This window comes from Ambystoma mexicanum, chromosome 6q (genome assembly GCF_040938575.1).
Source record: "Ambystoma mexicanum isolate Mex_15411 chromosome 6q, UKY_AmexF1_1, whole genome shotgun sequence".
NCBI lineage: Eukaryota > Metazoa > Chordata > Amphibia > Caudata > Ambystomatidae > Ambystoma > Ambystoma mexicanum.
In genome coordinates, this window is record NC_090937.1 from 1,086,077,677 (window position 1) to 1,086,096,541 (window position 18,865).

The 18,865-nt window shown below is 42.5% G+C and overlaps 1 protein-coding gene across 11 annotated transcripts in view; it reads left to right on the forward strand.

Annotated features, from left to right (window-relative positions):
• CLOCK (clock circadian regulator) overlaps positions 1–18,865 on the forward strand; it is a 2,930,945-nt gene that overhangs the window by 1,170,960 nt on the left and 1,741,120 nt on the right. For all 11 annotated transcript variants that reach the window (XM_069631637.1, XM_069631640.1, XM_069631638.1 and 8 more), the window contains one exon: positions 7,977–8,066. In XM_069631637.1, the coding sequence (XP_069487738.1) occupies positions 7,977–8,066 (90 nt within the window). The remainder of the gene's footprint in view (positions 1–7,976; positions 8,067–18,865) is intronic.

An 18,865-nucleotide genomic window follows, 5' to 3' on the forward strand; every position in this document is an offset into this window, starting at 1 on the left:
TGGCATGTTCAAAAGTGCATAGGCTTTAATTTACTATATTGGGGTGTGCAACAAGCGGATTATATTTTGCTGTACTTGGGAGACCCCGAAATCTCAGGATCTTGGCTAATGGATATGATCACAGAATTAGGAGGCCATGCAGATCCTAAAGTGAATTGGAGAGAACAATACAGTTCGCTGTCAAAGGCAGAGATGAGGCACTTTTGATAGGATCCCCATTGCAACTTGCTCGGATTGGGACAGATGATGTAAGGTTTTTGGAGAATAACTTTGTCCCATGAATCGCTCATTTTTCTGCAGACATAGCAAGCAGAGTGGAAACAACCCCTCTATTGATAGTATGAGAACCAGCCATGTACAAGGTGATCACTCTTCCACAATGTATGTTCCTTGTGCAAAATTCCCCCATAATATCAGGCAGTGACCATTTCAATCAATCCTCCGCTCATTCCTATGGTAGGGAATGATTCCTCAAATTGCCATGAATACCCTGTATAAATTGGTCTGGGAGAAAGGCCACAGTCTCCATAGCCTCCAACTCTATTATTGAGCTTCACAACTGGTGGTGGTGATTAAATGGTGGTTTGCAAATGGGAAGCATGTGATGGTTGATTTGGAATTGGCAGGATTGGGTTAACAGATTCTGGGAAGGCTGCTCTATGGGAAAATACATAAAAAGGAAACACTAAAATATGACCAAAGCAGGAGAACTGATATGGGGTCGGGCTGCAAAGCATATTGGCTGGGGAGACATACTTATTATGAATGTAGCCCCCTGGGGAAAAGATAGAATACTAGGGCTTCCAGGAGTACGCCGCTTTGGGACTTCAGAGGGGAAAGGCATTAAAAGAAATGGAGGTTATCATACTAAATTGGATCATAAAAGACTTCCAGACTCTATGGGAGGAGTTCAGGTTAGATGGCAGAGTTTTACAAATGGTTACAATTGCATCATTCCGTGGTGGGGAGGCTTGACCAAGTAACAGATATCCCTTTCACCTCTCCTCTGGAGGTCTTTTATCTTTGATGAAGCAAGATACAGCTAAGCAGAGTTATACCCTTTACACTGCATTACAGTCATGCACAGCCACTCAATTAAATGGGTTGACAAATAGATTGGGCCTCATTACGAGTCTGGCGGTAACCGCAGCGGTAAAACCGCCTGGTTACCGCCGGACTCGTATTACCATTCCGCCTCCGTGATTCCTGGAATTACCGGGGCATTACAACCCCGGTTTTCCGGGAATCACGGAGGCGGAATGGTGTTAATCCCCATTCCCATTGGGTCCTATGGGACTCAATGGGAATGGGGATCATGGAAACACCGGCAGCATATCGTAATGCTGCCGGTGTTTCCTCGTCCGCCTGCAGGCGGGCGGTGTTAAACCCACCAGGTCAGACCTGGCGGGAACATCACCTCCCGCCTGCAGGAGTCGGGATCAGGCGGTCCGGAAACAACGGTGGCGACGGCTTTACCGCCACCGTTATTTCCGGACCGCCTGAGTTATAATGAGGCCCATTGTCTCTGGAAGCCCTGCATGAGGAGGATTGGAGAGACTCCCTACCATATCCAATGAAGGTTGTGATTAGCGCCCTACTGCATGTAATCCAATTGAAATAAATACATTGGGTATGCTACTCTATAGAGGAGGTATTTAAAATGGCGAAGTGATGGGATTCTGTCTGTGGACAAGAGGGGGGCATCTTTTACCCCACAATATGGGAATACAAACACATTCAGAGACCGTGTAAGAAAATTACAGGGGAACTCATTAATTTCGGCCTGGACTCTTGGGATGGATCCCCGGTTGATTTTGCTGGGTATTCAGGATAATTTAAAATCTCGTAGATATGTTAAGTCTTTTCTAAATGCTGCCTTCATTGTTGCGAAGCGAGATATTGCAGTGGCTTGGAATTCAGCAAGTACAGTTAAATGGAGAAGGGGTATGGATGAGATGGTTTATAAACACTGAAGCTGCCATGTAAGAATTGGTAAGATATTTAGCAGTTGGAAAGAGCAATGATTCAAACTGAAAAGGGATCCCACATATTGCTGAGGTGTGGCTTATAAGACTGATCAGAAGCAAAAGCTGTCAGGGTAATTGCAAGGCATGTGCAAGCGCAGGACAGAATAGATGTGACCCTTTGAAGTGGAATAAAATATTGTATTATGTTGGTTTGATTCTACCTGTACTGTTTGACAGTGAATCTGCAATTTTCCGGTTTTCTTTTTTCAAAATGTTTGCAAATGCAAATAAAAAACGCTCTCAATCAATCAAGCTTTATTTCGACAAACATGCCATAAAAGCACTAGGCATACAAATTAATACATATTCTAAAACAATAATTGATTGTAATTGCATTGAGGTAAAGCATAAAACTTGTATTTCATGTTAGAATGATGACTTAATAAATAGATTAAGTTTAAAAAGCATGTTTATATGCATACAATTATTCCCATAATTTCATTATATCACCAATAAGGTTCATTATCAGAAGATCACATATAAGCAATAATTCATGTTCGCTACTCACATTCAAATAGTGTTAATAACGCTCTATTAGACGGACAGTGGGCAGTTCATACATTAGTATTCCTCGAGTGAATATTGAAGCAGCTGTTAGGGACATCAGTAAATTACTCATTATATTGGGCACAGACATTGTCTAAATTAAAACATGTTCGAGGCCAGTGGTTCATATTTGGTCCACTGTTAGGATTCATGGGCCAATGGCAACATCTGTGCCCTTTCTGTGCCCTGTCTGTTGCAGTAGCTTGGTTCTCCTATGCCTAGCTCTTCCTATAAAGTCAAATACAGCAGACACTATGGCCCCCACTCCATTATTTTGCACCATATCTCTGCAGTATGGATAGCCCTTATTCCATAATTGATTAAGCATGGTTTCAAATGTTTCTGTCTGATGTGTGTATGTAGAGCAAATGAACAGAACATTTGCAGGTGGTTCTTTCAATAAAGGACAGAATGGACACATCTGGCTTCCTCGCAGTTTCCAGCTGCCTGATGTGGTCCACATACTGGATATATGCTTTCCTTGTACATATGATGCTAGTAAGCTACTGCTACAAATATTACTCCGCGGTAGGGAAATAGATCACTCATCTGAGCCCTTTTTCAGAATACTTTTTGCAGAGTGGTCAACCGAGATAGGATTGGTCCACCAATGGCCTAATTTCAGGGCTTCACAAAGTAATTTGATGTGGCTGAACCACGGAAGAGAACTGCCATTAAGGTGGTTCAAAGTATCCAGCATGCCATCTCCATACTTTGCCAGAGGAGGTGCAGAGCAAAGACTTACCCAGTAAAAAGGTGGCCTTAACCTAATAGGCCCAAAAACTCCTATAAACTTGAAGTGTTGGGCTCAATGCGCTCGACCCATTAGTGCGTAAAAACTATAATGTGGCCTCCAAGGAACACCTTAATTAACACAGGGACTTATTCACTTAGTCATTTCATCTGCCACGTTTGTTGAAATGTATACGTAAATAATCAAATGTGTAAACCTTTTGATTAATTCCACACAAATGTTTAGATTTATTATACTTTTTGGGCAGTTCCTCTCTTTTTTTAACAGGTCATGGTGTTTTTTTTATATTGAGTTCCCGGCCCTTCAGTTTACATAGCTCTATGAACCTCCCTGACTTTTTTTTTTGTCGTTACTTGTTTTGGATAACAGAACCGCATCATCGGCAAACTGTCTAAATGGTATCTTTTCTGTGTCCAGGGTTGGTGCATCAGCCTTTATGTCAGTTAATTTCACTGCAATTTCGTTTATGTATAGACAGAACAGGGTAGGTACAAGGACACAGCCTTGCCTTGCTCCTTTCTGTTAAAACACCATCTGACTGTAGCAGTGTTGTCAGTGTACAGCTAGAAGATTACCTTAATGATGTTACCTGGTATTCCATGTCGGTCCAGGCAATTCCTCAGCTCTATTTTCAGGACGCCATTGAATGCCTGCTCTAGATCGACAAAAGACAGCCACAGTGATTGCTTATTTAGGGTTACCTATTTTTCTGCTAATATAGACAGCCTAAACCCCTGATCACCTGTACAAAATTCTCTATGTGAAGCTGCTTGCAAATGAGTGATGGTATTATTTATAGTGAGCCATTGTGCTAGCCGAACCCGGATTATTTTCCCAAAGAGTTTACCTATACTGTCGAGTAAGGAAATGGGTCGGTAGTTCCCTGGTATTTCTCTCCCACCCTTCTTATATATTGAAGCAATAGTTGCTTTTGTACATGATTTGGGGACCTTTTTTTGGGCACATGTGGTATTAAAAACAGCCGTCAGTTAGGGCACCCACATTTCCATATTGATTTTAATCAAGCCAATTGAGATGCTGTCAGGCCCTGGAGCTTTTTCTTTCCGCTGTGGTTTAATTGCCTGTTCAATTTCTATTTGGCTAAATATAAGAGATGAAATGACTTCTGGAGTGGGCATAGGCTAGGTGAGTAATTTTGCTGGGAAAAGACAGTCTATCCTCTTTATATAGGTTAACAAAATATGTATACCATTCATTGCCCGGGATGCAGAGCTCTTATGAAGCAACACATCTATTTGTTCCAGTCTGGAGTATTCACCAAATTCACTGGATTATTTAGTATCTATTGCCTCAAGGAGAGATTCACATTTGTTGACTGAAAACTGTTCCAGTTTTGCTTTAATGAAAGCCTTATAAGAATACAAATATAGCAATCATGAAAACTGTGCATAACAATAAGAAAAACTAAAACCTACTATTTCCCAAAATATAGAATGCTAAAAAATTCAAAACAAAATTGTCTTACATATTCATATATTATATTTGACCTTTATATTTATCAAAGCACTCCTGTTAAAGGTTATTGCAGGAGGACAGTCGAGTTCTTGGGGGAATTTACTGATGTACTATGTCCAATGGCGCTCTAAGAGTGATCTTTCTGATTTTCTCCCAAAGTCTTTTTATTATGTATTTAAAATAAAGCGTTTAGCTGAAATGTATGCCGTGGACCCTTTCTGGCATCTTTGTTAAGTAGGCTTGGCTGCACTATTAATTGTATTGCAGGATATCATGCTTCAGTCCACTTTCAAAAAGCTGGACTAGGCTTTGCTATTTGGTGTGTAGGTGGACATACAGAAGCACTGTAGTGCAGCGGGAGCAATTGAGAGACCAAGGAGTACGCGCTCACTTGCAGTTTCCAGGTAACTGAATCGCGACATCCTTCAATGCAATACATTTAATTCATCTACATTTTTAGAAAAAAATGTAAAACATCTATTCTCACATGCTATTCTTAATCCTTATTGTGCTCTTTTATTGAAATAAGCATATGTTTTAGGTTCTACAAATCATACTTAAATGTAAAACTATTTTATTATTTAGTGTGTTTATTCAGCAGGCACCAACCATGTCATGTTTCATATTTTACTATTGACCTTAGCACCTAAAATGTTGAAGCAGATAAAAACTTCCCTCCTTCCTGCATAAAAGTAATTTGGACATATGCCTCAGTAACTACAGACTAGCCAGTGACTAATCTAAAATGTATGCTCTCTTTGTACACAGTGCTAAATAAACTCAGGATTTTCAAATAACACCTGTTATGTGTGGGATTCGGTGTGCAGAGTCACGCTACCAGCAATGATACTGAAGAAGTGCGCCCAGGATTACACAATTAGTTAGAATAATACTCAATGTTGGTGGAATCAGTGCATGTCAAAATACAGCTTTATTCAAGCAACAAATCTAAACCGGAACAGCATACAAGCATTTCATCTCGTAGCTCTCAAATTTAAAATGATTGCAATCGAGTTTTGTTAGACAATTACATCAGAACTGGCATCACATTACATTATCAGTTTACAAAACGCATGGGGAAATGGGGTTGGTTAATAGCTCAAACTTCCCTATCCTTTGAACTTAAACATGTGCCTTCTGGTGTCTATGTGCATGTGTCCTATCTGTGTTTGGCTCGTAATGAATGGCCAGTGTATTCCATATTTGGGTCACATGCTAGGGTACCGTGTTAGTGAGTGGATTTCCTTCGATTTGTTGAGATTTTAGCTAAATAGATCATGCATGTTGTGTTCTTTGTGGCCACTCATGGCGCTAGTCAGTTACTTTCTATTAGGTCTTTTGGCTTACTACTCTGGTACACTTGGCCATCAATGATTATTTGTGCTCTCATTAGAATTGATTTACTGGAAAGTCTACCGCTGCTCATCCTGGGAACCGTTATCTTGTGCCTTCATTCTGTTAATTTAATACTACCTTTTCCTTTCCGACCTTTACACTTGCTGTGAGCTACTGTCTAAACAGCTCTGAGCTTCCCAATAAACATGTTTTATGAATTGAGCATCTTGTCTGAGTCCTTGCTGGCTTTTAGGCCTGCTATTCCCTGTGCGCTTAGGAAAATGGCTGTGCCTTGGCTCATTCTTCGCCATATTGTGTCTTGACCTCATGAATGTTAATAAATTTAGGGGCTTCATATATACGTGTGTATGTTCTTCATGTCTACGTGCAGATATCCTTCATGTCTGTGTGCATATTTCCTTCATGCCAATGTGCTCTTCATATCTATATGTACATATGCCTATAATGTATACCTGTCACCCTACTTGTTACAACATCTATTCTATTCATAATGACATCTTCATGGTCTTAGTTGGATCTATCTTCCAACTCTAGACTTTTGGGGCGGTAAGGCTGCCTCAGCTGGTATAATTTCTCACCTGGACGATACCGGCGATGGGCAGGAATTGGAATTGGTACTTGCATACTCATCTGAGTAGCGACAGTGGATATTACCTGCATATTCATCTGCCCCATTACAATACTTTAGCATGTATCTGAGCCCTTTTTTGACTCCGCCAAAAGATAGTAATAATTTGTGTGTCTCCGCATTGTAACCAGGGTAAAATGATATGATGATTTAGTTCTGTTGTACTAAGCTCAGTCTGAACTCTTGAGGCCATCGAAATACATTAAATCTCGATATTTCAACATTACTTTATTCTCTTTAAGTATTGAGTCCGGAGCCAGACTCTTAGATGGGCAAAATGAACATTGCAATACCAATGATGATCGCACATTTTTCAAAACACTTGCAGTACATATTCCTACAATTAGTTTTCCATGGATCAGTTGTTCACAACTTCCACCATGCCACATGATCAGACAGTTCTATGGCTTTTTAGATGTCAACCAAATTACAGTTTGCTTCTAAGCTTCTGGTGGTGTCTTCTTGGACCCTCATGCCAGTTCTTCTATGTTCCTGAAGTAACACATTTTTGCTGACAATGTTAAATGTCAGACTTGCACTCTGCTTTTTGCCAGAATTTGTCTTTCCTGTTATTTGTTTCCATTGAAAACCAGTTGTTTTCCTTTCTGGTCTGATAAGTTGGTGTCCTCTTTTTAGACTCTTCCTGCCACCCCCACACCTGTGTCATCAAGTCGAGGCTTTAAAGATCCTATCAATTGTGTTATTTTTCTTTTGATGTGCTTTCCTCTTAGGTACCTTCTTGCTTCTCATTTTGATTACACTGCCCCTTTGCTCTTCATGTGAATACTATAGAAGATATGCAGATGTGTCCCAGTACCTCTCAGCCAAGCAAAGCTTTTATTATAAGTGTATGGACCAAAAGCATGTCTTAATAGTGAGTGTACTGGCCGCAGGTGAATCAAACGTATAATTGACGAAAGTCATGCATTTCCTTTGTTTTTTGTCAGAAACAATTGGCGTTCTGAATGTTCAGGATTGCACAACCATCTGTAATACTGCTCTCAATGTCTCTTACACTGTTTAGAAAAATTGTTGTAAACCACTCATAGATCAGCAGAAAAACATTTTCAAATATGTCTTTGTTCACAATTATTGGGGTAACTGATTATGCATTTCTGTTCTTCTTAGTTTACACTGTATCTTGATACATAGTTTATTTTGAGATAACCTGAATTTACATATTTTGCAGGCTCTTGATGGCTTTTTTTTAGCAATCTTGACGGATGGAAGTATAATATACGTCTCTGAAAGTGTGACACCATTACTTGAACATTTGCCAGTAAGTATGTTACATATTTTACAGTTCAAAATGTTATTTTATGATCTTTTCTATTACGATATACCAGCAGCTCAACTTTACAGTAAAAAACAAACACTATATAAAATATACAGAGGAATCTGTTGTAAAAATATATATACCAACAACATTAGACGTAGAAGTAAACATTGCAAGGTAGTCTGCTTTTTGATCTGTTTAAGGCATATTCTGTGAATATTATGAAAATTGAAAAAAAATACATTCTTTCAACAGTGTAAACTACATTTTCAAATAAACAACAAAACTAAATCCATTCATTAGCAATGTCCTATGATGATAAAAGACTGCACATTCGTCATACCTGCTAACAGTGCACTGCAGAATTACGACATACAGTAGATAAAGATCATGATACTGTGAACCTATCCTAAAATAAAGACATCTTCCCTATCAGTATCTAACATACATGTATCTTACACATGAACACCAATGAAAGGGACAAATGTGAATGAACACTGTTGTGAGGTTCACAGAGGGTATGTATCAGGCGGAACACACAGCTTATCAATCAACCTGCCTACCCTTTCTGAATCATAGCTCCATCAGCCTGGTCCATCCTATTTTGCTGTTTATGATATGATAGGTTATTTATAATGCGCTTAATACCTAAAGGTTTCAAAGCGCAGACCCGGGGATCGAACCTGTGTTGCTCTGTGTCGTCTTGTTTCCAAGGCGAGCACGTTGCCCCTGAGCTATCCTCCCGAGACAATTCATTTCAACAATTTCCCATGCTTACATTTCTGTTAACCGGTATTCAGGCCCTGGACAGTAACGCTCATCTAGTACAAATCGCAATTTCACAAACTTAAGTATCTCTTTATCTCAATTCTTTTCCCTGGGTCTGCCCCAATAAAAAAAAATCAGAAGTACTCAAATCTGATCTAAAGACTCTGGAACATGTCCAGATCAAATGGACGAAAGAGGCGTCACTCCCTTGACACTTGTGGCAGATATAAGAATATGACCTATCCATTTTATCATGTGGATTTGATGTAATGTAAGTTTGGTGCATGAAATTGTGCTGTATCTGTTTTAATCTAGCATTATGAGCAACCCTCTTAACCTATGAGCAAATCACCTACTATTCACTATATGTGAATTCTCGTCCAATATCTGCCTCCCATTTATGAGAGTAGTCATAAGTCTGACTGCATGGAGTGCATTATATAGATCTAAGACAGACTGTGGACCTATAACAATCTGTAATAAAGTTCTAATGGTGGCTAATTCCCTAGGCTCTCGTAGTAGACAAGGGCAACTATTATGTGCCGTCTTTGTAAATCTGGGAAAATTGCAAGTCACCCATCTCTATAAATGTCTGAAACACATTATCAGCATGGGTCCTCTGTGAATACACAAACCCCTTACTCTCAACCTCTGAGTTACCTCCTTCATTGACCTATCAAAATACCATAACCAAATTCTGTCATTATTGGAATGGGGTCAAGCCAGGATATAAATGCTGTAACCCATATCTTCCTCCCCAGAGTTATCAAATATGGGAAGGATTTTAAGCTAGAGGCTTTATCAATTAATAAGTATTGTCTAACTGAACGATTAACATGATATCCAAGAAGAACATTTTTTGAATTAACAACAATTTGCAGCTATTGTTTTACGAAATGCAATTGAGAAGCTATATAAGGCAAAGTTGGGAGCTCGTATTCCTACATCTCAAAAGTGCAGTATAATGTTTGGAATAGTTTTAAACATGGACGCGGGGAAGTCCACAGAAGAACCTGCAAAAACATACAGAAATCAAGGGTCTATAATAATTTAAATAATGTTAATATGACTGAATGTAGACAATGGCAACTTCTTTAGAAACCAGTCGAGCAGTTCAGCCCCTTCACCACTCTCACTATAGTGTATTGATAGTGGTCATCTAAATCTTGTTAAATAAGGTGGTGACCCACATCTAGGGAAACCGTGGCAACTCCTCCCGGGTTATCCGACGCAGAGCGTCTATTGGAAACAAACACAATTTGTTTCAGTTGCTAATAAGTTTTTAGTAGAAGCAAAAGCGCTCAATCACCTCCGACATCATTGGAATACCCTGGGCTTGGTCCTGCAAAATTACCAATACATCATCATTGTATAGTGTTGTGATATGCCCCCATCCAGACACCTCAACACCCCACCTCTTCAACCCTCTATGCAAAGCATTGCCATGGACTCTATTATCAGACCAAAACAAAGCAGTGACAAGGGACAACCCTACCTTCTACCCCCCTGAATGTCCCACTCCTCTGACACCACCAATCCAGTCGTAAATCTTTACTTGGTATTCAAATGTAGACGCTTAATCGATCCACTATACAAAATGTGTGGCTTCCAACCAATCGAAAACACAAGTTCCTTCTACTGAATCGAAAGGTTTTTCTGCATCTAGGTAAAGGATAACATGGATTCTATCTGCACGCTTGTATTCTTGCATAACATGTACCACTCTGCTGAGGGTTGTTCCCATACTTCGACCTGTCATAAAGCCTCTTTGATCGTTATGTACAAGAGCTGCCATATGTGGTTGCTCATATGTGGTTGCAGCTTCAAGGACAACAGCTTACTCAGCACTTTAGAGTCCACATTAAGAGTTGTCAGGGCACATTATTAAAAGTACCTAAATCTTTCCCAGGGCCATCACTGTAGCTCCCTCATAGAAAGGGGCGGTTTCCCCAGATTCATGAGCCTCCTTAAATAATGCTGCCAACCTTTGGGTCAGAATATCTACTAAATTGGCTTAAAAGTCCAACCTTCATTTTTCTGAATCGACGATTGAGTGTGCGGGTTGTGAAAGTGTGCATTTAAAGCTTACCTCTAAGGAGAACTGTTGTTCCAATTTCATCCTGATTTACTGTCCACTAGATAACATGCCTGGGTTCAATGAGGACTTGGTACATCTTCCGGCCCCAATGAATACACCTAATTGCTACACTAGCTTGCTCAGGGACTTTAATAGATGATTAGGAAATCCTATTGAAAAGGAAGCCTCAGATCTAGAACAGCATTTAAGAAAACCTGGACTTCACCATCTGTAACACTGAACCCACCCATTCAGGAGGTGGTAGGAAATATTTCCATTTATCTGTAATTTTCCATCCAGTTGTGAACCCCCCCAACATTTTGCTGTTGTCTGACCATCCTAGCCTGACTTTTTCTAGTGGATCCCAGCCTGCTGCTGTACTCCGCTGGGCTTTTGCTCATTTTGTTATGGGGAAACTGCCATGTCATTAAGACAGTCTGTACTGGGAGACTTTGTTTCCCTTAGTCTTTCACTTTGTTGCCATTCTTTAGCAACATTTCATCAGTGCACAAAGTACCTTAAAGTACTGCGCGCTCGGATCCCATTTGAATTTTTAAGGGCCTAGACACCCTCAAAGGATTTTTCGGTGAATGTACAAATGTGCCTTGGACAGAGCTGGTGGCAGCTGTTACTTTTCATGTATTTTTAACCCTTTTGTATGGTCCATACCGCGTTTACCATGTTTGGCCCAGAACAGTGGCATTGCCTAAAATGGCCATGCCACGAGGTCCTTTGTTCTGTCCTTTGGCCATGTTGTCCCTTTGCCTTCCCCAGGTCGAGCAGACCTGGGAAATTCCTTATTTGGTCATGCAGACACCGTGGAAACCAAAGCTTTTACGGGTTTCTGCATGCCTTTTGTGTTGTGCCTCCAGGGTGTGGGCTGGACTGTCTAGTTCCAATACACATCCTGGGTGCAAGGATGTCTGGTGTGTTGAGAATGACTGGGACCACTGTGGTCCGTGATTGGTCCACGTCTGGGATGGCTTCATGTGAGTAGATCTCTCATTGGGTCCTCTTTGTTTTGGCGTGAAGGAGATTCTGGAAAAGAGAAGGCATCTAACACCCATTCCAGGTCGATCTCTTGAGTTCACACAGAATTTAGGAAAGGAGCCAAGTATCCTGAAACCAAGAAGCAGAACCGAGGAGTCACTGGTGACCCACTGAAAGGTTTGGTCTCCTGAGCTTCCTGTCGTCCTGTTGGATCCCCTATTTCTGAACGAACCTGGAAGGTCTGCAAAGGTGCTTCGACCCATTGGAATAGTGGCACTAACTATTCTCAGCACCTCCAATCTAACCTGTAAGCGAGCCTTCTCGGAGGTGGTCATGGACCAACCGGTGAACTAACCAGCTTGCACAGGACCTTTGCTCAGGAACCGCTGTTGTCTCAAGTTGACTTTTGAATATTTGGAGACTGTAAGCTCTGGGTATAAGGCACTATGCCCCTGGAGGGGCGTGGCCTAGTGCTCATGGAGTGAGGAGGCAATAGAGCGGAGCTACGGCCGAGATTTTACAATACGATCCTGCAACAGTGACTAACTGCTTCACATAAGAAAAACAAAGGCATCCCAGGGAATTAGAAGCCATTCCCAACAAGGCGCCACTGACAGCGGTGAAAATCGGACCAGCGGAAGAGATCAGCGCCTTCCCGAACGGGCCCCCCTGGAAACATCCGAAATGGCGGGCGCCGCCTGAGGAAGCCGCAGCTGAGGAGGGGGGAAGGGCACTCCGGTCGCAGCACCCAACAGAAGGAAGCGGACAGGAAGAACGAGACCGTTGGAGGGACCACCTGAGGGCAGCGAAAGTATGCAGTAAGTGAGGACCTGAAGCCGGAGCTGCACAGGAGAGCAACGAGGCACGCCTTGGCGCAAAGGAAGGCAGAGTAAGGAAGACAGAGCGCTTGGGAGTCCAGAAGCCAGCGGAGCGGATCCCCCGGTGCAGAGAAGCAGTGAGCTGGAGAGAGAGGAGCGAGGGGGAGCGGGCACGCCAACCCCAGGTACCAACGGAAAGGAGGGAAGCGGAGCACCACACAGAGGGCAAAGGAGAGGCTTACAGATGCGGATAGACGACACTCACTAGCAGAGGGGCCCACAGCTCTAAGCAAGGAGCCAAACAGTAGTAAGGGGAGCAACTGTGGGCACAAACGGACCTGAACCAAGGAGCCCAGCAGCGTCGGGGCTGGGGCCAGCAGGGAAACACAGCAGCAACGACCCCCATCTCATACACAATCAAAGGAGGCCCACAGCACAAAGAGCATGTAGGCATGCATAGCCACTGAGGGCACCAGTAAATGCAACACAGAAACAAGGCTCCAAAAAAGACTTGGATCGCAACACAAGGACCAAAAACTCCCAACAACAGGACTCAAAAGAGCCTGAGACAGTAAGCAAAGATCCAAACAATACACACAGGCTCTAAGCACGTGGGAAACACACTACAGCGCTTCAAAACAGAAGGCCAAACTACACAACAAGCTGCTTCAAAGGGAAAACAAGAGCCATAAATAACAAAAACACAGCTTAACCCCCAGCTCTGAGCAAACGGGACAAAGCCAAACCACAGCATAGTGAGCAGATGCCAAGAGACCGCACAAACTAGGAGTAGCAGGAAAGACACGGGCCAGAAGGGAAGACCCAGAGACACTGGACGCACCAGAGCAGCGACACAGCTGTGAAACTTAAGCCACAATGTCATCCTCCAGAAACAAAGGGAAGACAACCCTAATGGACTCATTTGCTGCCGCCAAACCAAACCAAGTGCTGCAAACTGGGGACCCTGTAAACGAACCCCAGAAAGTATTGGAAGAAACCAACAAAGACAGCCAAATACTAGAAGCTATAGCAGCACTCAAAACTTTCATCGACACTAAAATTGAAGAGGTAAAGACGGACATGCAGCTAATGAGGCAGGATGCACGAAACCTGGCGGCTAGAGTAACTAACGTAGAAACGGCACTCCAAGAAACGAAAGAAAACGCAGTGGACCTCAGGACCAGAGTATTGGAACTAGAAAAGAAAGTTGCCTGCTGGAAGCTAGATCCGAGGACGCAGAAGGGCGCGCTAGACGAAGCAGCATAAGGATACTGGGGGTACCCGAGGAAGCAGAAGGCCCGAATCCGACGGGCTATGTTGAAGCACTACTGCAGCAAGAAATTGGAGCGAGCCAGTTAACACAGGGCTTTGCGGTGGAGAGGGCCCACAGATTGCTACAGAAAAGACCACCACCGGGCTCTTACCCACGACCAATAACTCAACTTCCAAGACAGGGAGACCATCCTCAAATACTCCACGGAAGGAGGAACAATAGAGAGAGACAGCTCCAAAATTGCCATGTACCCCGAATACACCCTGGCTGTACAGAAGGCGAGGAACTCCTTCATCCCAATCAAAGCAAGGCTCAGACAACTCAACCTGAAATACATGCTACTGTACCCATCCAGACTAAAGGTGATACACAAGGGACGCGCTATATTCCTAGAAACACCTGCGGTGGCCACCATGTAGCTAGAGCAAAATAACCTGGCGGACGACAAAGAAAAGACCACACGAGCATATGAAACAGCACAAAGAAACGACAAAAGCACCGAAGCACCAAAACAGAGACAGATGGCCGTAGAACGAGCTAGACCCCCCCAACCGAGCACACAGCCCTAACCCACGGACTGACCAGTGCGGCCTGTAGCCAGCACGAAACCGTTCGTGCCCGAATCCCTGAATAGGAGTAGAAAGCACGAGGGCACCTGAGCGCTATGCGTCCTACGCAGCTGCTAGGTGCACCAGTTCGATACATGTTGCCTGTTCCCGTTGTTACACTGACTGTCTGCCGCAAACAAAAGGTGGGAAGTGGGCTAAAAGAAACCACGACAACGGAACCGAGGAGGCGCCCGGCCAAAACTAGAGGAAGCATCCTGGAAAAACAAACTAAACGCAGAAGGAAAGGGAAAGAGGGGGGAGAAAGGGGCTGATAAGACAGGACTATGGCCACACAACTTAGAATAATGACATGGAATGTGAGGGGAATCGGCTCCTACATGAGACGAAACCGGATCAAATCCTACTTACAACGGAAACATTTTTCGATAGCCCTGCTCCAAGAAACACACCTAACAGCATAAGATACAATTAAACTGAAGGAAAGATGGGGCGGAAAGTGGCAAGGAGCGTCCTACTCTAAATACACAAGAGGAGGTTTCACGTGGGTGAGCCCGGAGACTCGGTTCCAACCGCTAGGACACGAAGGAGATAAGGATGGCAGGTACCTGGCGATCTGGGGAATGATCGGACAAACTAAGGTAACAAACTTCTTTCTCTTGTCTTTCTCTAAACTCCTAAACCAGGTTGGGATCCTTTGTTCGTCCTTTTGGCGGGCTTCTACCGAGAGGCCCTCCTTTCGGTGCCACTGAGTCTGGGGTGGGTCCATTGTGTGGGAGGGGGAGTGTAGGACCCCTGGACAGGGTTGCCTCAGCAACCCATGTCGCACTCTATCCTGATAGGCTGGAGGGTCTCCCGCCAAGATGACCACTCCACTGTGTGAGTGACAGCTAGGCTGTATGAATGGGGATCTTTTTGCATAAAAGCAGGGTCCTAAGGACTGGAAGAGCAAGACGTTGCCACTGGAACTAAGAAGCCGAAGAGGAGAGAAGCCAAAGACATCTGCAACGACTGAACCACCAGTGAAGCCCTGCTGCAGTGTCTCACCACTTTTCTCCACACGACGAGAGAAGATCTTCACCTGCAAGAGCCTTCTTCCCTTGAGCTGGTGGGGCCAACCAGTTTGCCAATCGCCTTCCCGGACCTGCCTTGGTCGAATCACCAGTACCGAGTACTCGGAGGCCGGATAGCCAGGCACCAGTCCACTCGGACCGCGATTTAAAGGAGCGTACCTTTTATTCGTCCGGCAGCACCGCGGCTGGTTTCTTCCCTTGGTAGTGCAGTAACTCGAACCTTCCTCCAAGACGAGAGCCTCTCTTCCTCTGCTGGATCACCCGAACTTCAGGAACTACCGAGAACAACCTCCACCGCAGGAGCCACTTCTTCATTTTTAAGATACATTGTTCCGCCAGGCCGCCGTTTCTTCGCAGTCGCAGTAGAGGTGTTTTAAATCCTTTACCTACCTGCTGGGTTGGCCGCCCCTCTCTCTTAACTTTGTCTTTCAACTTCTGCATCCACCTTTTCAAAATCGTTAACCAATGACTTGACTGCAGCGATGAGAACATTTTGTCTCCTGGGCCCTTGCCCTGTACCACTGACTCTGGCACAGGCCTACTGACTCTACCTACATTTGCCTTCTTTAGATTGATTCTCAACTAGAACTGTGTTGGTGACCTACTTATTATAACTACCCTTTTCTTCCCCTTTCTAAACCTTGTGAAATGCCGTTTTGCTAAGTTTTCATTTAAGTATTGCCTATACTGATGCACTGTCTTGCTTAAACAGGTTCACAAACTTATGGGAAGTGTTGCTAGGGTGTGTAAGAAACTATTTCTATATAACTTGTGCTTTCCCTCCCCTCCCTTGTGAGGAATTGGTAGACTATCCCTTGTGTGTGGTTTTCACTGTGCCGTTTTGCTCAGTTTTCACTTAGTCTACAATTTAACTTGGGAGTGTGTATATTTTTTCCTTTGACTTAATTTAACTTGCTTGATGACTGTGATACATGTGTTTTATTAGAAGTGTATAATATATATATATATATATATATATATATATATATATATATATATATATATTTATTTTTTTAATACAAAGCTTTGGTCAGTGTTTCCTTGTACCATAGTGCTGTAGACCTATTGTGTAAACCCTGAATACTGCTCATCTCCCTCTTGAGATAAGTCTGACTGCTCAGCCACAGCTACCAACTAAATCTTTGTGGTACAGACTGATACCAAAGGGGATTTATTGCTCTCACCTGTAGTCTTAATCTCCTGTAATGCTCCCTAAGGGAACTGCACAGGATTCTGCCTAACACACGTCTCTCAAATCTTACCTCCTCCTATCACCATCATAACACCTGTGCTATCTCTTTCATGATGGTCCTACATCCCTTCCGACAGTTTTACTACCTCTCCCACCACGACCCCATTCCAGTCATGTAATATCATATTATTCATGTAAATTGTTCTAATTACTGTTTTCCGATACTTGATTCATTGTTGTTAATGCTTGTTGTTATGTATTCTTTTTGTCCTTATGTAAAGCACTTTGGAGTAAAGCGCTATATAAACCCTAATAAAATACAAATATAACCTCCATACTTTGGGGTAATCTTAACCCCTAGATAATTTAGTGAGCCATTTGTATGGGAACCTTTCCTGTTATCGTGTGATTGTTTTGGATCCTCTATTAAGTTTACCCCATATATTTCTTAGCTTTAATCTAAACATCTGAAATGTCACCAAAACTGCCAATTGCTAAAGATCCATCTGAAAGAGAAAACAAATAATATCACATTGTCTGCAAATAAAGCCAATTCGCGTGGAGAGCCTTTACACAGAATCCCTTTAATTCTGGGGTTATCCCAGGTGTATTTTGCCAGCGGTCCCAGAGTTAAGGCAAATTAGAAGTGTGGATAGTGTATTGCTTTGCCGAGTTTGCAGGATTATTCTATTGAACCTTTGGTCATGAGCCAATAATTCTTAGCTTTGTGTATGGAATTTGAAAATTAGGCATAATCAGTTTCACAAATTAGAGGGCCAAATCCAAATGTCCCCAAAACACTTTTTGTATTACGCCAATTAATGCTGTTGATTGCCTTTTGTGGCATTGTATGCCAGCAAAGCAAAACACTACTACGTGAAACAAAGTTTACCAAATGTGTTACCCACCTAATAATATGATGGATTCCTCTATCTATAATAAAACCTATTTGGTCCCTGAGTCTATAAATTAGGATAAAACGTTTGTTAACCTAGAGGCCAGTATTTTGGCATAAATATTGCCGTCCACGTTGAGGGGAGTTATAGGTTGATAACATGCAAAGTGGTGAATCTTTTTTGTTTTAATCGGATCACAGTGGCCGACTTGCCCATGTATTGTGACACTGTGCAGGATTCCTTGAATGAGTGAAATAATTTTCTGGGTTAAGAAAGATTTCAATGTTTTATAGAATAGATTAGAAAAGCCAAATGGGTCCTGAGCCTTACCCATGAGAAGGGTTTTTACTGCTGATTCCTCTTTTTCAGCAATAATAGATTTTAAAAAGTGTTATTATGGGAAGAGTGACTGAAGAAAAGAAGCTTGCAAGCTTATTTGTGCCTTTGAAAAAAGATTGCAGTAGTAATTTTCTAATATACTAAATGTCCATTATTATGATGTGGCCTGGTTGTTTTGTGCATATTTGAGGCAAGGGATGAACTTACGAGTAGAGGCTTTACAAAGCTTGGCTACTAGCAATTTGCTAGCCTTATTAACTATCCTTTTATTAAAGTGTTTAGTGCTTAGTAAGGATTTAGCAGCTTAATGGAATTCCAAAATGATTCTCTGTCAATAATGGTCTCCTCCACAGAGCAATAAACCGAGCAACCCCATAAATCAGATTTAACCTTTACAGACACTGTTATTTAACATCCACTAATCATGAAGAACTTGAATCCAACAGTAATAATGGTAAAAGCCATACACAACAATAGTGTGAGGTATGATCATAACATTACTTGAAGTGCTTCTCTAGCCCCAGTGAAAATGAAATCTTGCAAACCCTTGACCATACCCCAGACCCACTGTGTTAAACTCCCACCAGCTCCGAATACCATTGAACAACAAAAACATGATCAAGGTAATCGCATTGATTCAGGAGCATCACTCTGGTGCCAGCGCTACTATTCAGTAGTTCTAGAAAGTAGACCAGTTCAGTTATTTTACATATTCTTTGAAGGTGCTTCCTTACGTGCATCTTCGAATGTGTGATCCCAAAGTCTTTTATTGTGCTTATTAATGCCACTTACCTTTCCTATATCCTAGAC